The sequence below is a fragment of the Vipera berus genome, assembly GCF_964194415.1.
Source record: "Vipera berus genome assembly, chromosome: Z".
NCBI classification, from domain to species: Eukaryota; Metazoa; Chordata; class Lepidosauria; order Squamata; family Viperidae; genus Vipera; species Vipera berus.
This window is the reverse complement of record NC_138205.1, coordinates 130,514,459-130,537,818: the sequence shown is the minus strand read 5'-3', so window position 1 is coordinate 130,537,818 and position 23,360 is coordinate 130,514,459. Positions and strand designations below refer to the sequence as shown.

The 23,360-nt window shown below is 47.2% G+C and overlaps 1 protein-coding gene across 1 annotated transcript in view; it reads right to left on the bottom strand.

Annotated features, from left to right (window-relative positions):
• NBEAL2 (neurobeachin like 2) overlaps nucleotides 1–23,360 on the bottom strand; it is a 125,858-nt gene that overhangs the window by 14,096 nt on the left and 88,402 nt on the right. Inside the window, exons 28-43 of the mRNA XM_081344247.1 lie at nucleotides 22,387–22,615; nucleotides 21,107–21,244; nucleotides 19,507–19,812; nucleotides 18,251–18,400; nucleotides 16,352–16,509; nucleotides 15,744–15,868; nucleotides 12,550–12,670; nucleotides 11,589–11,746; nucleotides 10,258–10,391; nucleotides 6,093–6,200; nucleotides 4,678–4,773; nucleotides 4,436–4,560; nucleotides 2,699–2,839; nucleotides 2,314–2,444; nucleotides 1,597–1,706; nucleotides 768–885 (exon numbers count right to left, since the gene is read on the bottom strand). Of these exons, the coding sequence (XP_081200373.1) occupies nucleotides 768–885; nucleotides 1,597–1,706; nucleotides 2,314–2,444; nucleotides 2,699–2,839; nucleotides 4,436–4,560; nucleotides 4,678–4,773; nucleotides 6,093–6,200; nucleotides 10,258–10,391; nucleotides 11,589–11,746; nucleotides 12,550–12,670; nucleotides 15,744–15,868; nucleotides 16,352–16,509; nucleotides 18,251–18,400; nucleotides 19,507–19,812; nucleotides 21,107–21,244; nucleotides 22,387–22,615 (2,348 nt within the window). The remainder of the gene's footprint in view (nucleotides 1–767; nucleotides 886–1,596; nucleotides 1,707–2,313; nucleotides 2,445–2,698; nucleotides 2,840–4,435; nucleotides 4,561–4,677; nucleotides 4,774–6,092; nucleotides 6,201–10,257; nucleotides 10,392–11,588; nucleotides 11,747–12,549; nucleotides 12,671–15,743; nucleotides 15,869–16,351; nucleotides 16,510–18,250; nucleotides 18,401–19,506; nucleotides 19,813–21,106; nucleotides 21,245–22,386; nucleotides 22,616–23,360) is intronic.

Sequence of the window (23,360 nt, the reverse complement as noted above, 5' to 3'; positions counted from 1 at the left end):
TTACTGGTACTTCTCGGTACCATCACACAAGGGAGGCGACTTCCTCCAATCAGATGGTGCTCTGTGGGCTTAGTCCTGCCCACCCCCTCAGCCATCAATCACTGTACTGAGGCAGCTTCCTGGAGCCTCTTGCACCTTCAGCCTGAGCTGCGCTGGTGAAAAATAGGTCATAGAAGGCGGCTTCAGTGGGACTGGTGGCATCCTTGGGGCATCAAGATCCTCCAGCAGCAGGCAGCATCTCGGGCTGGCTTTCTCCCCATCCAGGCGGCACCTTGGGCCAGTGATATCCTTCTGCGCCAGGCAGCATGGCAGTGGCAAGTAAAGAATCCACACAGGCATGCCCTGGTCTGCAGAGGTTACCATTATTTTTCCGTGTATAAGACGCTGCACTTGTATAAGACGTACCTGATTTTTGAACAGGGTGTTTGCAGGAAAAAACAGCGTCTTATACATGGAAAAATACAGTAAGGTCAACGAAACAGTGGTGGATAAGAGTACGTTATCCTGTGTTGAATTGTCCCAAAGAGAGTTGTTCCGTGGAGACTTAGCTGTGGTGAGTAGTCTCATGATGAGTCGGCTGCTGAGAATTGGCCAGGGCAAGTCATTGGGGGCGCGTTGTTCCATCTTGGGTTCTGGTAGCCCCCCACCCAATTATCGCAGTGTTTTTTGCAAAAAAAATCAAGAGGATTGCTAATTTGTATAGAACGCTTGCTGAGTCCCGGAGAACAGAGCATCCCTCCCTTAAAATCCCTGGTTTGTCTTCCTACCTTCGTAAGTGCAATAATAGAAGACATTCAGAGCCTCCACAGCTGCTGGCCCCCTCTGCTTATATCCAAAGATCAAGTCGATCCATTCATGCAAATGGGCTGAGACATACTCGGATTCCTGCGGAGGAAGCAACACAGAGATGGGACGCCAAACGGACAAATTGCCGTATGTTCTTCCCACAGGAAAGCAACCCAATTCAATTCACCATGGGGTGTGTGAAGACCATTCCCAAACGAGGACATCTGGACGTGTATTTAAAACTTTGAAATTTAGCGATAACTAGACAACTCTTATCCTGTTGGGTCATCATTTCAGAAATGCTTCCCTATCTAAAACAATCAACATTGGCTTTTAACTTCCTGCAGGCTTCCCCAATAACTTTTCTTTTAGGAAGTTGGCCAGAATGTTGGGAATGACAATTATGTGACCCTAGCAACACAACAGCGCAGCAACATGGCAATAGGAAACAGCCATACCTCTGCCAAATTTCAAACCTATGGGGCTCAAGAATCCCAGATTTTAGATGCATTCTGTAAGTTAGCCTACTTGAGACAGACCGATTCAAAAATTATTGGCCTATGATGCACTGTTTTGCCCAGCTGAAGGCTACAAACAGACATGAGAGCTTTAGTAGTATCTAGGTAGAAGAGAATTTCTGTAGCTCAGGAGCATTGATGATGTTCCCTACTTGGGTCATGAAATGTCTGCAAGAAAACCACCCAGCTCAGAGAGCACCACAATTCTAGATTTGCCCCGACTTTTAGAGGCACTTTGCAAATACGACCTTCCCAGCAACCCCAGTGTGCAGCCAGCATTTGTTTCACATACAAGTGCTTGCCGGTGTTTGTGGATAAAATCTTCTGGGGATTTGGCCCATTTGGGAAGGACCACGTCCCTGACTTTCTCGTTCGATATCTGAAGAGAGCCGAGATCGAAACCTGCAGAAGAGAAGAAGGAGGAAGGCTGCAATCGTTTTCAAGACAGGACAAACTCCAGGTGGAAATATAGATAATATAAGATATATAAATAATCTTATGCAGTCGTGTAATATAAAGATATATATTATAAACGCATGCAGATAGTTCTCGACTTACAGCCACAATTGAGCCCAAAATTTATGTTGCTCAATGAGATATCAGTTTTGCCCCATTTTACAACTTTTCCTGCCCCATTTGTTAAGTGAATCACTGCAGTTGTTAGTCTCACAGTTCTTAAGTGAATCTGGCTCCCCCCGTTGACTTTGCTTGTCAGAAGATCACAAAAGGGGAGCATGTGATCCCAGGACACTGCGACCGTCGTAAATACAAGTCAGTTGCCAAGTGTCTGAATTTTGATCCCGTCACCGTGGGGAGGCTGCAACGGTCGTAACAGTGAAAAACGGTCGTAAGTCATTTTTTTCAGAGCTGTTCTAACTTTGAAGGGGCGCTAAATGAAGTGTTTTAAGCGAAGGACGACTTGCAATGCTTTGGACCCAAATTTTGATATCTTGCGTCCAATTTCTCTGTTGGACACGCGAACGGCCTGCTTGCTGGAGACACTCCTTACCGTTCCGGTTCTCCAGAAAATCGGTAAAGTAGAAGAATTCCGGAATCAGTTCCTTCACATCCACCGGGTTCTCCAAACGAGCCTGCCAAGCGGCAGGGACTGAGTGGAACTGACGGTCGGAGCAATCAAACCTGTGATGTGAACAGAAGCCGGAATAATAAGGATTCGCGCCAAGGACTGAGCGTGCAGACGCGACGTCAGCCTGATCTCGCTCTGTTAGTTCGACAACAAAACAACCCAACCAAATTCATTGTGGGACCCTAACCCCACTCCCCAGATCAAACTTTTGCTGAATTGGGGAACTCTGGACATTATCGGGGTTTGGAGCGAAACGAGGATACTATTACGGTAAGGATCAGCGGTTCAGGGTCACGTTCCAGCTCACCTCCCGCTTTGCAGCTGGATGTGCAAAGTGGTGAACGGCTCTGTGCGGATCAGGTAGTGCATCACGCCCGCTGCGTTGGAGTAGTGGGTGCCATAGTGGAATTTGTCAATCATCCCTGTCGGGTCCTCAAAGCTCTCGTACCTGGAATGACGGAGTTAGGACACAAGAAGATCAGGAGAGGCTGACACGAAGGATGAAGGGAGCTGGGTCTCTTGATAAGATTTGAGGATCTGCTCCGCAAATCCATTTGTGGATTCCTGCCTTATGAGGTGGAAGGAAGTCCCAAAGATCCACCCAGAATACACAACTTGCTCCAAGCTCAAGCTCAAGAACTGTCGAACTGAGGTGGGCAACGACATTCCTGAAACCACCATGTACGTATCTCCAGGAGCTTCAGATGGAAAGCTGGAAACTTTCACGGAGAATTTCGTCAAATCCGATGACTTATAACTGGTGGATCTCAATTTGCGACGGCAATAGAGTTGGTGGTGGTACGTTGTGACAGTTGTGATGTGATCACCTCGCTTAAGGTTCCCAAACTCATCTCTCCCTGATGCCGTATTAAGTGACTGCTTGGGTCGCTAAGTGGAATTCAGGGTGCCTTTGGGAAGTCTAGCACAGGCTGGCTGCTTTGGGATTCTCAAGACCTCCCCCAACTTCTTAGGCACCCTGTGCTATGCTTCCCACATCATGGGGACCCCACAGTTTTTGGGCCTGCTGCACCTTACCATCAGACCCCCAACAACTGCAGGGACCCAGCAGGGCAGGATGAGGGCGATAGACAGGAGGTGCCATACAGTATTCTTGAAGTTGATCGTAAGGATGAATGACTGTGGGGATGCTGCAGTAGCCATAACTGGGTCATAGCTTTGGGGGGGGTCAGTTTTAACTTCAAACGGTCAGTAAACAATGGGTCACATATCATGGACTACCTATACAGCACAGTCATGCCTGTGCACACATCCACACTAAGGCTGGGTGTAGTGGCCCAGCTTTTTTGGCAGGCTGTGCTGCTCCCAATACGGAGACCTCTGTGGGGTACCCCAAATTTATTTCACCCCAAAGAATTTTGAAAAGCTCCTTCGCCAAGCATGCCATGAGGCTCTCCTCTTTCTGAGCATTGTGTAACTGAGTGCATGTTTCATGCAAAAGTTCTGTAGTTCCACTTTTACTGCTGGGCAGATGAGTTGGCCTTCAGCTCCCAGAATCCCTAGCAAGGGTTCCATTGGCGAGGGATTCTGGGAAGGGATGTCCATTACAATTGCAAGACTTCAAATGGGAATGCCAGGATTGGCCAAATTTTTAAAGAATGACAGGTAGGGACAAGAATTTGTGTTGCTAGAAGCAAGTTATGCGAATCGCACCCAATTTTACATCTTTCTTTGCCACGGTTGCTAAGCGAATCACTACAGTTGTTAAGTGAGTCATACGGTTGTTAAGTGAATCTGGCTTTGCCCATTGACTTTGCTTGTTGGACGTCAACTGGGAAGGTCACAGATGGTGATCATGTGACCTTGGGGGAAAACATATGGCAGATGCCCAGAGCCTGAATTGGGATAACTCGACTGTGGGGAAGTTGCAATGGTTATATGTACGAGGACCTGTCATAAATCACGGCTATGGAGATTCTCAGTCATAGTTATCCCAAAGACGCTTTTTTGCAAGGCAACCGGGCTTCGTTTTTCTTTGCAAAACAGGACAGCACAGGAAATGCTCACAACGAGACCTCATACTCACTTCTCTTTGACAGCCTTGGCGTGCTTCTCATTGGCCACTCCGATGGGCTTGGACAGATCCCGGAAAACAGCCGGGTTGTTCAGATCCAGCGTCTCCGAGAGGTAATCTTGCAGGATCCAGGGGAACTGAACGAGAGGGAGAAAGAAAAGAGGCTTGAGCTTCATCTTGGGGCCACGGAGGAGGAGGGTTCCAGAAGACCCCTCCCCTTTTCTATGCCTCCCCCCCTTATTCTGGGGCCTTACCACGGGATATTGAGAAAGATCGTTGTAGGTGCGCCCTGCAATCGTATTCAGCTGCATGAGGTATTCAAAGTTGGAGATCTCCCTATAGACCCATTTCTGGAGGAGGAAAAGAAAGGGATCCACTGAGATATACCATGGGTGGACACAGGAACAGGGGAAAAAAATCAGGAGTGGTGGAAGTGGGGATTGACCCTCGAGACTTTTCAATCTTGGGACTGTCTGTCTTGCCGCACGTGAGGAAAAAAAGAAAGCGAAGGTTCCAAATTTGATAAAACCTACCAGAAAGCAGGATAGTAGAAACATTAATAATAGTAAATAATAATAGAAGCCTTCGGCTGCCATTGCCGAAGCTGAAGGGGATAGCTGGGCCTGGAGACTCTTCTCCAGATTTGTACAGATAGTCCTTGATTTACAACCATTCATTTGGTGATCGTTTGAATGCACTGAAAATTTTACTTAGGACCAGGGCTTTCTTTGTCATAGAACGCTCAGAACGGAGTTCCGGCACCTTTTTTGGATGGAACCTTGTAGGGTAGGCAAGGCGGGTTGTATGACATGTGTGAGTTACGGCACCTGTTTCTTTTACAAAAAAAGCACTGCTTAGGACCGTTTTTCACACTTATGACGGTCGCCGTGTCCCAGGGTCACGTGATCCCCTTTTGCGACATTCTGACAAGCAAAGTCAATGGGGAAGCTGGATTCACTTAACAACCATGTTGCTAACTTAACAACTGCAGTGATTCACTTAACAGCAGTGGCAAGAAAGGTTATAAAATGAGGCAAAGCTCACTTAACAACTGTCTTGCTTAGGAACAGAGGTTTTGGCGTTAATTTTGGTCATAAATTGAGGACTACCTGTATACTGGGGAAAGAGGGAGGATTGCGGGTCAAATCCATTTGATATCAAATATTTTGAACCCAGGTGGTCCTTAACGTATGACCACAACAGAGAGAAGAATTTCCACTCTAAGCAAGGCGGCTGTTAAATGAGTCATGCTACATTTATGCCACTTTTTTGGCAAGTTAACTAAGTGAATCACTGCAGTCGTTGAGCGAATCTGGCTGTTTGGAAGATGGCCAAGGGTTATCACGGGACTCCAGGACATTGCAGCTGTTGTAAATACACACCGGTTGTCAAATGCCTGAATTTTAATCACTTGGCTGCTGGGATACGAAGACGGTCATAAGTGTGAGGACTGGTCATAAGTGACTTTTTTCAGTGCTGTCGAACGGCCTCTAAACATATGTCAAGTACTAGCCGGGTAGAGAGATGAAACAAATTCACGTGGCAATCCAACGGTTGCCGAGTCAGGTGGGAGGGATCTCTGGCTCTTCCCAAACGGGGAGCACCCTACGCCTGCTCAAGGAACGATCCAGAAGGTTGGTTTTGCCTGTCCGTGGGAAAAGAGGGTTACCTGAGTCAGTCCAGAGGCCTTGAGCAGGTCCTGCGGGGAGCGGCTGCCTTGGTAGATCTGGCTGGGAAGCTGCAAGCTGAGGATGGTGGAGTAGACCTTGTTCCTCACCTGGGAGGGAGGGAGCGGTGGGTGAGGCAACTGTTATTTTATTTCACGCTTTATTTCATGTTTTATTTTACTTTATAATTGTTTTATTTTATTTTGCTTTATTTTACTTTTTATTTTTATATTATTTCGTTTTTATTTTACATTAATTATTTTCTATTTTATTTTGTTCTATTCTATTTTTATTTTATTTTTTATTTTATTTTTTAATTATTTTTTAATTTAATTTGTTTTATTTTCTATTTTATTTTGTTCTATTCTATTTTTATTTTATTTTTTAATTAATTTTTTAATTATTTTTTAAATTTAATTTGTTTTATTTTCTATTTTATTTTATTCTATTCTATTTTTTTAATTTTGCTTTGCTTTGTTTTATTTTATATTTGTCAATGCTGCTAACATCGAATGTTCTTGCTTGATAAGAGATGAAGAAGCGGCAGCCATTTCATATGTTAAACTTGTGAACTGCTTTAAGAGATTTAGTTTAAGGTTGGGAGGGGGGACGAGTAGGATTGCACCTTCAAGGCCATCTCTAACTAAAGAAGATAAGACCTTGGCGGGTTTTCTAACGGGAAGGGAAACTGATTCTTTAAATTAATTGGAGAATATGATTAATGACAAAATCAGAAAGGTGGAGAATTGTGTTTTAATATATTGTGCAAGGGGCAGAGATTTCAGATTCCAGCTTCCTTCGAGCAAGCATTTGCCGGTGTATTAGGCTAATAAAGGACTTTTAAGGTAAACAATGCCTCAGAGTCACTTGAAAAGCCCACACGTTGGAAACTTGACAATATTATTTTATGTTTATTTTTTTGTTTTATTTTTATTTTAATTATTTTATATTATGTTTATTTTATTTTTTTGTTTTTATTTTAATTATTTTATTTTAACAATTACGTTTTCTATTCTATTTTATTCTATTCTATTTTTATGTTCTTAATTAATTTTACTTCTTTTCTATTCTATTTTATGTTGCTTTATTTTACCGTATATACTTGAGTATAAGCCGACTCGAGTATAAGCCGAGACCCCCAATTTCACCCCCAAAAACTGGAAAAAGTTATTGACTCGAGTATAAGCCGATCCGCCGTTCTGCAAGCCTGAATACACAGGAATACCCTGTGTGGCCGCGGCTCGTCGGCAGGTCTCCGTTCCTCCTGCCGACCTTTGGGGAGGTTTGGGCGCCTCCCCAAACCTCCCCAAACGTCGGCAGGTCTCCGTTCCTCCTGCCGACCTTTGGGGAGGTTTGGGCGCCTCCCCAAACCTCCCCAAACCTTGGCAGGTCTCCGTTCCTCCTGCCGACCTTTGGGGAGGTTTGGGCGCCTCCCCAAACCTCCCCAAACCTCGGCAGGTCTCCGTTCCTCCTGCCGACCTTTGGGGAGGTTTGGGCGCCTCCCCAAACCTCCCCAAACCTCGGCAGGTCTCCGTTCCTCCTGCCGACCTTTGGGGAGGTTTGGGCGCCTCCCCAAACCTCGGCAGGTCTCCGTTCCTCCTGCCGACCTTTGGGGAGGTTTGGGCGCCTCCCCAAACCTCTGCAGGTCTCCGTTCCTCCGCGCAGACCTGCCGACCTTTGGGGAGGTTTGGGCGCCTCCCCAAACCTCGGCAGGTCTCCGTTCCTCCTGCCGACCTTTGGGGAGGTTTGGGCGCCTCCCCAAACCTCCCCAAACCTCGGCAGGTCTCCGTTCCTCCTGCCGACCTTTGGGGAGGTTTGGGCGCCTCCCCAAACCTCGGCAGGTCTCCATTCCTCCTGCCGACCTTTGGGGAGGTTTGGGCGCCTCCCCAAACCTCGGCAGGTCTCCGTTCCTCCTGCCGACCTTTGGGGAGGTTTGGGCGCCTCCCCAAACCTCCCCAAACCTCGGCAGGTCTCCGTTCCTCCTGCCGACCTTTGGGGAGGTTTGGGCGCCTCCCCAAACCTCCCCAAACCTCGGCAGGTCTCCGTTCCTCCTGCCGACCTTTGGGGAGGTTTGGGCGCCTCCCCAAACCTCCCCAAACCTCGGCAGGTCTCCGTTCCTCCTGCCGACCTTTGGGGAGGTTTGGGCGCCTCCCCAAACCTCGGCAGGTCTCCGTTCCTCCGCGCAGACCTGCCGACCTTTGGGGAGGTTTGGGCGCCTCCCCAAACCTCGGCAGGTCTCCGTTCCTCCTGCCGACCTTTGGGGAGGTTTGGGCGCCTCCCCAAACCTCCCCAAACCTCGGCAGGTCTCCGTTCCTCCTGCCGACCTTTGGGGAGGTTTGGGCGCCTCCCCAAACCTCGGCAGGTCTCCGTTCCTCCTGCCGACCTTTGGGGAGGTTTGGGCGCCTCCCCAAACCTCGGCAGGTCTCCGTTCCTCCTGCCGACCTTTGGGGAGGTTTGGGCGCCTCCCCAAACCTCCCCAAACCTCGGCAGGTCTCCGTTCCTGTTTGGGGAGGTTTGGGCGCCTCCCCAAACCTCCCCAAACCTCGGCAGGTCTCCGTTCCTCCGCGCAGACCTGCCGACGTTTGGGGAGGTTTGGGCGCCTCCCCAAACCTCCCCAAACCTCGGCAGGTCTCCGTTCCTGTTTGGGGAGGTTTGGGCGCCTCCCCAAACCTCCCCAAACCTCGGCAGGTCTCCGTTCCTCCGCGCAGACCTGCCGACCTTTGGGGAGGTTTGGGCGCCTCCCCAAACGTCCCCAAACCTCGGCAGGTCTCCGTTCCTGTTTGGGGAGGTTTGGGCGCCTCCCCAAACCTCGGCAGGTCTCCGTTCCTCCGCGCAGACCTGCCGACCTTTGGGGAGGTTTGGGCGCCTCCCCAAACCTCCCCAAACCTCGGCAGGTCTCCGTTCCTCTGCGCGGAGGAACGGAGACCTGCCGAGGTTTGGGGACGTTTGGGGAGGCGCCCAAACCTCCCCAAACAGGAACGGAGACCTGCCGAGGTTTGGGGAGGTTTGGGGAGGCGCCCAAACCTCCCCAAAGGTCGGCAGGTCTGCGCGGAGGAACGGAGACCTGCCGAGGTTTGGGGAGGTTTGGGGAGGCGCCCAAACCTCCCCAAACAGGAACGGAGACCTGCCGAGGTTTGGGGACGTTTGGGGAGGCGCCCAAACCTCCCCAAAGGTCGGCAGGAGGAACGGAGACCTGCCGAGGTTTGGGGAGGCGCCCAAACCTCCCCAAAGGTTGGCAGGAGGAACGGAGACCTGGGGAGGTTTGGGGAGGCGCCCAAACCTCCCCAAAGGTCGGCAGGAGGAACGGAGACCTGCCGAGGTTTGGGGAGGCGCCCAAACCTCCCCAAAGGTCGGCAGGAGGAACGGAGACCTGGGGAGGTTTGGGGAGGCGCCCAAACCTCCCCAAAGGTCGGCAGGAGGAACGGAGACCTGCCGAGGTTTGGGGAGGCGCCCAAACCTCCCCAAACGTCGGCAAGTCTCCGTTCCTCCGCGCCCTGCCTGCCTGCTTCTTTCCGCTGCGGAAAGAAGCAGGCAGGCAAGGCGCGGAGTTTGGGGAGGTGCGCGCGCACCTCCCCAAACCTCCCCAAACTTCGGCAGGTCTCGGACGGCGGTGGCTTGGGAGAGGTGCGGGCGATCCCGGAAGCACCAAAGCCTCGGCCGCGCACAAGTCCTCGGTAAGTTTTTTTTGTTGACTGGAGTATAAGCCGAAGTGGAATTTTTCAGCCCAAAAAGTGGGCTGAAAAATTCGGCTTATACTCAAGTATATACGGTACTTTTATTTTTTTATTAATTATATTATTTTTAATTAATATTTTGTATTCTACTCTACTTTTAATTTAATTCAATTCGATTCGATTTAATTTATTTCTATCCTGTCTGAATTATTTTTATAAGTAACGGAAGGCAGTAAAGACATCCAACAAGCGTTCCTCCTCCCATTTTCCCTACAACAATCCTGCGAGGTGGGTTGGGCTGAGAGGAAGGGATTGGACCAAAGTCACCCAGCTGGCTTTCAAGGCTAAATCAGGACTAGAACTCACCAACTATTGCTTTCTACCCTGGTGCCTTAAACACTAGATCAAATTTCTCTTATTTCCAAGATGGCACCCGCACCTGGTTTGTCACCTCCCCCGTGCACCTTTCCTGAGGGAACAAAGCTCCCATTACCATTTTCTTGAAGTTGAGGAAATAGTTTGCCTGGTCGATGAAAAAGAACTCCAGGGCTGAACGGCGCAGGTTGTAACGGCGCAGGTGCAGCTCCCGGAGCTGAGAGAGCGGGCGTTTGAAGTCATGTCCGATACCTAGGAGTAAACGTATGTGTGAAAAATGATCCTGGAACTTTTTTCATTGCTGTTGTAAATTCAGTCACTAAATGAATCGCCGCAAGTCGGGGACTACCTGTATGGTACATGCTGGAGGAAAGAAACTACCTCCCTTGACATCTTTACAGGCAGAGTTGCGATTCCAATAATTTAATAACTGGTTCTCTGCCCTAATGACTGCTTTAAGTATAAAAAAAGCGCCACCGGAAAAAGCACACTTGCCTCGTGCTTGCCCTGCGTTCGCCAAGCTTTCCATGGCGCGCTGGAGCTGATCCGAGGCTGCAAGCCAGGCGCCGAAGCGCCGCCAAAAAACGTGGAGTTTTTGTGCACTCCTTCCTTGCCTGTGTCAGCCATGCCTGTGTCAGTGCGCTGCAGCTGATCCAAGGTGTGGAGAGCACGGCTGATGGGTGAGTGCATAGCAGATGCACATGCTGACTTCGCTGTTTTTGGTGGCGTTTTGGGGCCTGGCTGGCCGCCTCAGATCAGCGCAGTGTGTTGTGGAGAGTGTGGCGGATGCGGGGTGAGCACAAGGCAGGCGCGCACACAGACTCTGCTTTTTTCAAGTGCCATTTTAACAACCGGTTCGCTGAACTGAAGAAAAACATAGGTATTGATTCTGTTTAACCCAGGGGTAGGCAACTTTGGCTCTTTTATGACTCGTGGACTTCATCTCCCAGAATTCCTGAGCTGGCCATGCTGAGGGGAAAGGGAGAGGTTTCCAAGCTGAGCCAGGCTGCCTCAGGAATTCTGGGTGTTGAAGTTCACGAGTCGTAAAAGAGCCAAGGTTGCCTACCCCTGGCCTAGGCCGCTTTATGACTGGTGGACTTCAACTCCCAGAATTCCTGACCCAGCCATGCTGAGGGGAAAGGGAGAGGTTTCTAAGCTGAGCCAGGCTGGCTCAGGAATTTTGGGAGTTGAAGTCCACGAGTCATCAAAGAGACAAGGCTGCCTACCCCTGGTAACCGGTGTGAACCAGCTGGATCCCACCACTGTCTACAGGTATCAATACAGGGAGTCCTTGACTTGCAATTACTCATTTAGTGATTGTTTGAACTTACAAGGGCACTGAAAAAAGGGACAATTGACTGAGCACAATGCTGTTCGTAAGTCGAGGACTATTGGCGCCCTTCCTGCTATCTCCCAAGGCCGTTCTCACACTCCACTGCACTCATTTACCGTCCTCGGTCTCCTCTTTCTCACTGCTGCTGTCATAAAAATAGATCTGTTGTGTGGTGACCTCCAGGCGCCCCGGGATCACAGCCACAACACTGATGAGTTCGCAATCCTCCGAGATCAGCAGTTTCTCTCGCTGGTTTTGCTCTTTGGGTTCTAGCCTGAAAACAAAAAAAAAAAAAAGAGAGAGAGAGATTTAAGCTGCCTCGCAACTTCTGATGCCGGTCCTCATCAGGAACTCTCGGCTGGCGAGGGAAAGGTGGCAAAAAGGTAAAAACCTAAAGTGAGCTAAAAACGAAGGATGTCCCCATTGCTAGATGGAGAGGAAGCCGGAAGAGGACTTTGTATAAGATCTATGGAGAGGGGCAGCGTCCTTGGTGATCTCTGAGCTTGCTGGTTTTCTTGCAGGCATTTCGTAATGCAACTAGGGAACATCATCAGCAGGAGGAGGAGGAGGAGGAAGGCAATGGGGTCATTTCCGAGCTTTGGGGCATTCTTGCAGATATTTCATTACCCAAGTAGGTAATATCATCAGTGCTAGAAGGACGGGACATTTGCAGAGAGGAGGAGGAGGAGGAGGACATTTCTTGCAGGAGGAGGAGGAGGAGGAGGAGGAGGAGGAGGAGGAAAGGACTATGGGGTCCTTGGTGCTCTCTAAACTGGGTAGTTTCCTTGCAGACATTTAGTGATCCAACTAGGGAACGTCATCAGTGCTGTAAGGCAAGAGGAGGAGGAGGAGGAGGAGGAGGAGGAGGAGGAGGAGGAGGAGGAGGAGGACTGTGGGGTCCTTGGTGCTCTCTGAGCTGGGTGATTTTCTTGTAGACGTTTCATGACCCAACTAGGGACCATCATCAGGGCTAGAAGGGAGTGGGGTTGCATGGATGAAAAGGAGGAGGAGGAGGAGGACAACGACTCTGGGATCTTTAAGAAGACCTCTTCTTGGGGGGGGCATGACAAAACTCACTGAGTGTCCAAGAATGAGAGGTCTTCTTCTGCCAGTTGATCATCCTGCATCTCACTGACTTTGGCTTCTTTGGCCACCGCTAAAGGTAGGGATTCTGCCGGGTTGTGTAAGCCATCAGCACCTAGAAGGACATGGAACTGAATGGTTAAACTGTCTACTTTCTTTTTCTGCCCATTCTCCACATTTAAGCAAGGAATTGGCCATCAACCACTGGTGGACCTTCCTTGGTTGGGAAGGATGTTCTCAACGGTAGCCACGTTCTACGGGATCCCATGAGGTCAATGAACGTGATGGGGAGGATGGGAGCTATGCTTCCAAAATACCTGATGGACCTCTGGTTGAGAAGATGGCCACCTTTTTCACTAAACCTGACCAACTTCTACTAAAGCTTCTGCTGATGGATCAAAACTTAGTTTTTGGTGATGTTCCTTCTCCATGCTAACAGAACCAACTTGATGTTACTTATCTTTGACCTTTTGAACTTGTGTGGACTTCAGAGACTTCCGGTTTTGCGCAGTAGCGATGGGTTGCAGGCTTGCGGATTCTCCGCACCCCTGCAGCTAATTTCACCCTGCCAGGGGACCCTAAATGGGTCTAAGTCGTCCCAGAGAGGCAACAAAGAAAGAAAGGTGGTCCAGTGATTCTGGAATGATGATGGCCATTCCATTTGACTTGGAGAAAGGCTTCTAACCTGACAGGAGAAAGGCTGGCCATATTGCATCGACCAGCCCAAGCTACTAGCAACTGAAGTCCAAAAGCACTAAGCAGCACAACTGTGAACGGCGTACTTGAAACTGGGTGAGGAATTCGATCTTCTCTTTTCTATTCTACATTTAATTTCCTGGAAAAGATCCCCAAGAAGCAAAATACCTCCGAAAGGGAAGGAGGGGGATTTCCGCCCCACCCTTATACTAACAGAAGTGGCAAATTAATCTTTTTATGGAGGATCAAAATATATGGAAGTGAAATAAATATAAAACCTTAAATAAAACTTAAATCTGGATAAATCTAAAATTGTTTGAATGGTTAAGACTCTCATTTTAAAGATAATTGTTCATTTTCGAAATTGAAAAACAAATAGTTGCTGACACCTAGTGGCAGATGAAGACTATGACAGCTATGACTTTAATTTTAAGACTTGGCAAAATCTGGGAAAAGGTAATCTGTGTCTGTGACCTTCAAAGCTTTAACAACAAAGACCAGCAGTGACAAAAAAAGACAATAATCTGGACTGTAGACAAAGAGAGAATGATATATTTCAGAAAAAAATCTTTTGGATTACAAATATTTATCTAATTGGGACTCTAAAGCTATTTGCAGAGAAAAGGAAGGAAGAGGAAAACTCAAATTCTTGGCTATCATGGATCAGATACATGAAGAAAGAACATGTCAAGAAAACATAAATACTTCACAGGAAGAGATACATAGTATGCTGCAACTAATTCAAACAACAATGACTAAATCACAAAGAAATCCAAAACAATTTTGAAAATATAAATCAATCTATTTCCAAGTTAACTCTACGACAACAAAAGTTCCCAGAAAACAATAACAGAGAAGGAGCAGATAAAACAGATAAATGGATATAGAATTGAGAATAGAGACTTAAAGATGGAACTTAACAAAACACAGAAACATGATTTAATCCTAGTGGGGGAAAAATTCACAAGAATTTGAAAAAAAAAACAATTTATCCCTTAAGACTACAAAATAAATCTGAGGACAAGAAAACAGATTGGATAAAATGGATTGTAGAGATGTCAGGAACATCGGAGAGAAATGATGAGAGAAGCGGAGAGAAAGAAAAAGTAAAAGATTTTTTAACAAACACGGAAGGGCAGAAGTCCTGTACAAAGACACTTCACCTGATTTACTTTTTATTTCTACAGCAACATTCACGAACATACGGAAAACCTTTTTGATTCAGCAAAATACATTCTTTAAGAAGGACACTGGGCAAAAGAAAAAGACTAAAGTGGAAACCAAGAAAATAGATGATGGGACTTACCGGAGAGAATACTTAAACAAGAAACATTTGTTTGAATACGGTTAAAGAAATAGAAAAGTTTTGGAATATACGTGTCACTCTAAGAGGGATGAATTCCCTAAATATAACATAGTATGCTTTTTTTCCCGTTTTCTCTTTCTTGATATGAGTAATATAAAAAAGTTGGAATGACTTAGATAAAGGAAATGTTTTAGATATTTAAATGTGATTGAATTTTAAGAAAATTATAATGGATAAAAATGTTTTGAATAAGAGTTAAAGGACTAGATGACTAGATGCATTAAATGGAATGTTTAAAGATTAAACATATTTTTAATTATGGTTAAAAAGAATAAGAAATTTAGGAAATAAATACATATTAGCTTAGGAGGGATATATATTTTAAGTAGTATGCTATTCTTTATGCTACTTTACCCTTGTTTTTCTTTCTTTTTTATTGCTTTATCTATTCCTTAAGAAATGTAAAAGTGTGAGATGGTTCATATGGAAAAATAAGAGTTAAATTCTTAAACGTAATTAATTTTTTGAGAAAATCTTAACCAGCAAGAATATCTAGAATTTGGTGGGCAAAACAAATTAAAATAAGGACTGTAACAGGATCAGAAAAGAAATATTATATTGATGTGATTATTATTTTTAGGACTATTGGGAAAATATGTATTTAATTGTTATATATCGAAACAATAAGAATAGTATTAATGTTTGCAAAAGAGGATATTTTGGGAAAAGAGGAAATAAATCAACTTAAGCTATTATGTGGATTATGGATTATAGAATTCAATTAGTGATTGTTTTACAGATGTAACCCAGACATCACACTGTTCACCAATTATTAAGTGATTTATTTTTAAAAAAAATCAATGAAATATATTACAAAAAAAATTGAGTGGATTTCAACTCCCAGAATTCCCCAGCCAGAAGTGTTGGCTGGGGAATTCTGGGAGTTGAAGTCCACATAACATAAAGGGGTCAAGGTTGAGGAACACCCCCTTAAATCTTTTGACAGGGAGAGCCAATTTCAGGCTGGGGACTTCAGAATTGGACAAATTAACAACTTGGAGACTTCTTTGGGGGGTTTTGATCCTGGCTAGTGAGAACCAACCATGTCTATCCTAGAAGGAACCAAGCCCTTTGCATCACTCATGTTTTCAACCTGCAAGTTCCCATTCTCACAACCTCTTCTCACCAAGATTGTCCCGCAAAGCACTGGCTTCTGCATGGAGGTCAAAATGGTGATTGGGGACCAACTTGAGTCTCATCCGTGAGTAGGTCTCCACGTTGGACAGCTTCCAGTGAATCTCAGGTGGATTCCTGGATGGAAACGAGAGAAGATGAGGGGTTTTTTGGCAGAAAACATGCTAAATTCATGAACCACTATAGGCTAATTGTTAAAACCAGTAACATCATTATTAATTTTATCTTTATTAAAAATTTTATAATTTTAAAAATAATTTTATAATTAAAATTTAACTTTAGTACAATTTAGGAAATTTTAGAAAATTAAATACTTCTATTAATTTTATAAAATTTATAATTTTATAAAAAAATGTTTTATAAAATGTTATCATCCTCACCATCGTGATAAAAATTAAAATTAAATTAAATTTTAATTAAATAACCTTATAAAGGTTGTAGTGGACTATCTCTAAATAAAATTAAATTTAAGAAAAGGCCTCCCCAAAAAAGAAAAAAAGAATCAACCCTTTCCCAGAGCCCAGGTAACCACCTTTCGGGGGCTTCTGACAGACTGAAGGGTTGGGGGGGGGGCTGCAAGGGAGACTCCCCCCCACTTACCGATCAGCCCAGGCCGAGCGCTGTGAAGTCAGCAGCCGTTGCAAAGCCCGCCACTGCTTCAAGACCGTGTTGTGGTGATGGTTGATCTGCTTCAGCATATTTGTGTGTCGGATGTTTTCATATTTGGCCCGTTTCATTACAGGCTCCAGAATCATGTCCTGAGAAAAAGCAAGACGGGAACGGGTGCAAATGCAGATAATCCTTGACTTACAACAGGGATCAACTGAGATATACCATGGGTGGACACAGGAAGAGGGGAAAAAAATCAGGAGTGGTGGAAGTGGGGATTGACCCTCGAGACTTTTCAATCTTGGGACTGTCTGTCTTGCCGCACGTGAGGAAAAAAAGAAAGCGAAGGTTCCAAATTTGATAAACCTACCAGAAAGCAGGATAGTAGAAACATTAATAATAATAAATAACAATAGAAGCCTTCGGCTGCCATTGCCAAAGCTGAAGGGGATAGCTGGGCATGGAGACTTTTCTCCAGATATTTACACATAGTCCTTGACTTACAACCATTCATTTAGTGACCATTTGAAGGCACTGGAAAAATTTACTTAGGACTGTTTTTCACACTTATGATTAAATACCATTTTTTAAAGGGAAAAGTATACAGGTAGTCCTTCCTTTATAAGTTTGTTTGTGTCTTTTCGAAGTTACAAGTTAGGAGCGTTTCTCACACTTATGACTATTGCAGCACCTCATGGGTCACGTGATCCAAATTCAGATGCTTGGCAACTGACTTGCATTTATGACGGTTGCACAATGTCCCGGGGTCACGTGATCCTGCTTTACGACCTTCTGACAAGCAAAGTCAATGGGGAAGCCAGATTCACTTAACGACCGTGTGACTAATTTAACAGCTGCAGTGATTCACTTAACAAGTGTGGAAAGAACGGTCATAAAACGGGGCAAAAGTCACTGAGCCACTCTCTTGCTTAGCAACAGAAATTTGGGGCTCAAATTTGGTCATAATCAAGGTCCACCTGCACCTTCGACTGAACGATCGTAATTGGGACCAGCGTTTCCTTTGCAGTTTATCCTCTAGTGCTCGTTCGAAGTTATAATGCCCCTGAAAAAAGGGACATATGATCGGTCCTCCCACTTACGACAGTCACAGGATTCCCACGGTCACATGATCAAAATTTCGACACTCAGTAACCAGTGTGTATTTACGACAGTTGCAATATCCATTTGGTATCTTCCCAGCTGACTTCCAAAAAGTAAAATCAATGGGGGAAGCCAGATTCATTTAATGACTAGACCCATCTGTTGGCCTAGTTACATCCCTGCACGCCGAACCACCCACCTGTCCACCTACTCACACATCCGTCTTTCTAACCGGCCACCTGCCCATCTAACCATCCACTTGCCTGGCTACCTGCACACCTGTCCACTACCTACAGACCTGCCGCCTAACCACCCTCCTGCCCACCACCTGCCCACCTGCCTAAGCAACCACCTGCCCACCTACCTAACCAGCCACCTGCCCACCTGCACACCACCTGCACACCTGCCTAACCAGCCACCTGCCCACCTACCTATTTACAACCTTGCCCACCTACCTGCACACCTGACCAACTAACCACCCACCTGACCATCTTCACACCTGCCCACCTACACCTACCTGCCTACCTACATACACATCTGCCTACCTAATCACCCATATGACAACATACCTGCATACCTGTTCACTTAACTACCCACCTGCCCACCTACCTAGACAACCGCCTAACCATCCACCTGCCCACCTACTACCTACATATTTGGCCACCTAACCACCTACCTGCCAGTGTAGCTATACACCTGGCCACCTGCCCATCCGCCTGTCACCTTCCTTTGTACCTGCCCATCTACCTGCCCAGCTGCCCATCTTCCCACACCTGCCTGCCCACCTACCTGGAACTTCCTCCGGCTCTCGGCTTTTTCCTTCTCCCTCCGCTGGTTGCTGCTCATCAAGGCGTCGTAGCAAGAGTTCCAGAAATTCGACATGTGGTCGTGGCTCTTGGCAAACGTGTCCATTTCAAACTGGGCCATGGTGGGCTGTACCTGGGAGTGAGACCCAGCGGGAAATGTCACTAAGAGGGACAGCGAGAGGACACAAAGGGGCAGGTAAAACTCAACGTTTTGAAAATGGAAGGTTTTGGAGGATAGCCAAAGGTTGCTAAAGGAACGGCCATCGGTTGAGCATTACCTGTACACAGAAGAAGGTCCACATGCATTGAGTGGAAAACAGGAAGCGCAACAGAAGCAGAGGCCCCACAGAGAGGAGGGAGGGAGCAAGGGAGGGAGGGAGGGAGGGAGGGAGGGGGAGGAGGAGGACTGTGGGGTCTTCGGAGGTCTCTGAGCTTGGTTGTTTTCTTGCAGACGTTTCATGGCCCAACTAGCTAACATCATCAGTGCGAGAAAAGAGTGGGGATTGTGGAGAGGAGGAGGAGGAGGAGTGAGAGGAGGAGGAGGAGGAGGAGGAGGAGGAGGAGGAGGGGAGGAGGAGAAGAAGGACAACAACGATGACTGTGGGGTCTTCGGAGGTCTCTGAGCTTGGTTATTTTTTTGCAGACGTTTCATGGCCCAACTAGCTAACATCATCGGTGCTAGAAGGAAGTGGGTTTCTAGCTTCTAGCACTAGTGATGGTATCTAGTTGGGTCATGAAACCTCTACAGCAAAGCTCAGAGTACCAACGGCCCCACCACTGGATGCTGTCAAGCAGAGGCTGGAGAGTCACCTCTTGAAGGTGGTTTAATTTGGATTCGTGGCCCGAACCCAAGTGTTGCACCAGATGGCTTGGAAGTCCTCCTTCCCCTTTAGACCTGCTTCAGACCACTTTGCTAAGGGCAAGAAAGTCAGGTTGTGGGTGCCCCGCTATAGGAGGTTTTTAAGAAGAGATTGGACGGTGATTTGTGTGAAATAATACAGGGCCTCCTGCTTGAGCAGGGGGGCTGGACTAGAAGACCTCCAAGGTCCCTTCCAACTCTTGTTTCTCTATGATTCTGTAAGGGCCTCCTGCTTCAGCAGGGGGTCAGACTAGAAGACCTCCAAGGTCCCTTCCACGTCTGGTATTCTCAAAGTTGCAAAAAAAAAAAAAAAAGATCGGCGGTATAGGGAGACAGTTACTCCTCGTGGCCTTCTTCCATTGTTTAGCATCTTAGCTTACGTGATTCTCGATGAAGGTGAGCCACTCCGGGTGGGTGCAGAAGACCTGGAAGTCTTCATAAAAGGTGGGGCTGCCATTGGTAGGCGGCAGAGAGGGCAGGAAGTGCTGGAGCTGCAAAGTGTCGTAGCACTGGTCCATCAGAGTCCGGATGATGGGCACCACCCAGGAGGAAGTCTCCGACTTGGTGTGCAGAGAAGCCCGCAATGGGGTCTCCAGTTTGCCCAGCAGGTAACAGGCTTGCTCTTTCCTGGGGGCTGAAGCTGTCTGGAGGAGAGCATGGAGCTTGACGTAGGCCAAGGACTGCAGCTGGAAAGAGGAAGAAGACCGCTGAGGAAGGAGAATCTATCCTAGACCAAAGAACTAAAAGCAGAAAAGGCAAAAATCTCTTCTGCACTGTGGAAAGAGAGAGAGAGAGCCAGAAAGGAGGCAGAACAGGGCTCTCCAGAGCCACCTGCAGCTATAACTACACACGGCGGAGCTTGGAAATCTGCGACATTTCGGAGATATCAAATCTGGCAGATCTTGGGCATCGGTGCATGCTCTTGAGGCCTGTGCACCTGCTCTTGATCAATTCTGGCAGTTGAGAGGAGGGATCAAGTGGGGAATTAGCTTAGACTCACTATGTCAGGGGTAGGCAACCTTGGCTCTTTTATGACTGGTGGACTTCAACTCCCAGAATTCCTGAGCCAGCACGGCTCAGCTTGGAAACCTCTCCCTTTCCCCTCAGCTTGCCTGGCTCAGGAATTCTGGGAACTGAAGTCCACCAGTCATAAAGCGGCCTAGGCCTAGGCCAGGGGTAGGCAACCTTGGCTCTTTTATGACTCGTGGATTTCAACTCCCAGAATTCCTGAGCCAGCATGGGGGAACTATGGCCCCCTCATGACTTGTGGACTTCAACTCCCAGAATTCCTGAGCCAGCATGGCTCAGCATGGAAGCCTCTCCCTTTCTCCTCAGCATGGCTAGCTCAGGAATTCTGGGAGTTGAAGTCCAGGAATCATAAAAGAGCCAAGGTTGCCTACCCTTGCACTATGTAAACACAAGCGGGAAAGTCTGACTCCCTACATCAGGTGTCTCCAATCTTGGTAATTTTAAGACTGATGGACTTCAACTCCCAGAATTCCTCAGCAAAGTTGGCAAGTTTGGAGAGCCCTGCCCTAAAGGCCCGTGAACCTTACCAAGACTGGTCGTTCCCAGGCAAAATTCGGCTGTCCAGGGAGATTCCTGTATTATAGGCTGAAAACAATGAAGTAGCTAGTTTGAATTCTATGCATATAAGTCTATGCAAAGCACCTGGCAATCCTGCTGGATTTGCTGATTTCAAAACACCCAGATGTCCAAGATCTGGAGGAACCGCTACTTCTAAAATGTGCCTTCCCTCGTGTCTGTGCATTCGCAGACTGCAATGACTCAAGAACCTAGTGTCAGGAACCAGGGCTGCCCCTGGACAGAGACAGGTTGGTGTCAGATCATCCTGGAACAGGTCTACCTGTGTGGTCATTAAGAGCTGACCCTAACTTCATGGGGCATAACCAATGTGGGAAGACAAACCTGGGTTTGTCCATACCTGAGGACAGACTGTGTAGAAATTTGGAGACTCACCTGTATGTCTTCCAGCATGATGTATCCAATCAGCACTCGGAGGCCGATTTGGGCCATCTCCTTCAAGTCCAAAGTGCCGTTTGCCAAGTGGTACCAGACCCCCAACTTGTCCAGCAGGCTGTTGGCACTCTCATAAATCTAGGGCCGAAAGACGAGAAGACGAATGAGTCAAAGGAAAAATCCCTCGTTCTCTCGTTCCCTTCCCATGTACAATCCACGTTTCTCTTTTGGATAGAAGAAGACAATCAATGGAAGGACTCTTCAGCTCGTGTTCTACACCTGGTCTCTCTCCCACCCTTTCTCATGGGTGGGGGTCCTTCGAAGGTCAACCTCCTAAACCTCATGGCAGGATCCAGGACACTGGTGGCCCTCAACTTATGACAACTGACCCCAACTTTTCCATTGCTAAGCGAGACCGTTGGTAAGAGACAGTTGCCCCATTTTACGACCTTTCTTGTTGCAGTTGTTAAGTGAACCACTGCACTTGGTAACACAGTTGTTAAATGGATCTGGCTTTTCCATTGTCAGAAGGTCACAAAAAGCATGGCCTCGGGACGCTGCGACCGTCACAAATATAAACCAGCTGCCAAGCATCCTAATTCTGATCATGTGACCAGGGGGAATGATGTGATGGTCAGCTGTGAAAAATGGTTTTCAATGTCATTGTAACTTTGAACGGTCGCTAAATGAATGGTTGTAAGGCAAGGACTATTTGTAGTTGAATGGCAAGAATTAGGAATTCCTGATTCCTAGGCAAAATTTTGAGAACTGAGGTAGGCCCGCCTCCAGTTCTCTTTAATTAGGGGATTCGTTAAATCGTCAAGATCTTTTAAAGCTTTTAAACCTGGAACATTTGCAAGGTGGGCTATTTTGTTACGGCCTCTAACAATCTTTCTCATCTGCGGAAGTTTTTTTTTCCAGTCCAAGAGAGTATTTGTAGTTCAGGGTTGAATTGTTGAGATGATCAGAGCGACCGTAGTGTAGAGTTTGTGGTAGCCTTGCCCTGCCGGTAGGGCAAAGGTTTTTCTCCTTGATCAGGAGATTTGTTTTCTGCCCGATGGTTTGTCGGGTGCCAATCCCTGCTTATCTAGAGAGGACGTGTTCCTCTTTGCTTTTTTTTTTTAAATTGTCTTTATTTTTGAATGGAAGCAATAGAAGTAAGCCACCTTTACACTCAACAAGTCCTTCTAGCAGCTCAAGGGCCTCCGAAGTCTTCCTCCCCGGCCTCAGCAGAGTTCCCTCCCACCGAGGGTCACGGTCCAAGGCTCCCAGTCACCCACCTTCTCACTCCACAGGGCCTGGTTGTTGTGACCTTCTGAGAACAGGAAATCCTGGAGGAGATGGAGCAGTTTCAAGGCATTCTGGGTGAGGCTGGGCAGCAGGGCTGGGGTCGCCTCCTTCAGGTCCGTCAAGGCCGATTCCATCATCATCTCCAGGAGGCTGCGGGGCAGAAATGAGAGGTGGGAGAGGGACCAGGATGCTTTAGTTGATGTTGAGAGAAGGCAAAGGCTGAAAATGGACGGTGGGAAGAGATCGGACGGAAGGCAACTTCCCGTTCCATTAACGTTCCTGTGGCTATGTCTCAAAAAATACAGCCAACTTCACACATGAACATCTCGTGTGTGAAAATGAAGCCATGAAACACACACACACACACACACACACACACACACACACACACACACACACACACAAATCAGTCACACATACAAGAAGTGAGTTCTTGGCTATCTCCATCATTTTCTTGGTCTTCTAAGATCACTGATCCCTTTCTCTCCACCCTGGCCTCTGATCCAAAGTCCTCTCTTCTTCAAAACCCATCTCTTCAGCAGAGGGATGGGCAAATGTTTTGGAAGGGGGCGGGCTGAGCTCCTTTTAAATATATAGTTTGGTTTCTAAGACCCCCGGGGATGGGGCCAAGGCTTTCGGTGGGGAGGGCGGACAGGTGGGCCTTAAAAGATCAAAAGGGGATTTGGGGTCCTTCAAGAGTAAGCTCTTTGCCCCCATCTGTGGATCTGCTTGAACAGGTCTGCCAAAGGGCCACGGGAGGAAGCTAAGGGACCTAGCCTTGCTTTGGTACTATATTATTTACTACAATGTCTCTGGAAGGTCCAATCTTCTGAAGCCCTCTGTCAATGCCTTGTAGAGAAAGCCCACTGAACTCTAGTCTGCTGAAGATCTGAACAGAAGATGGATATCCTGACACAGGAGAATATTTGTAGCCTCAGGACTGAACTGGGAAGACTTTGGTGCT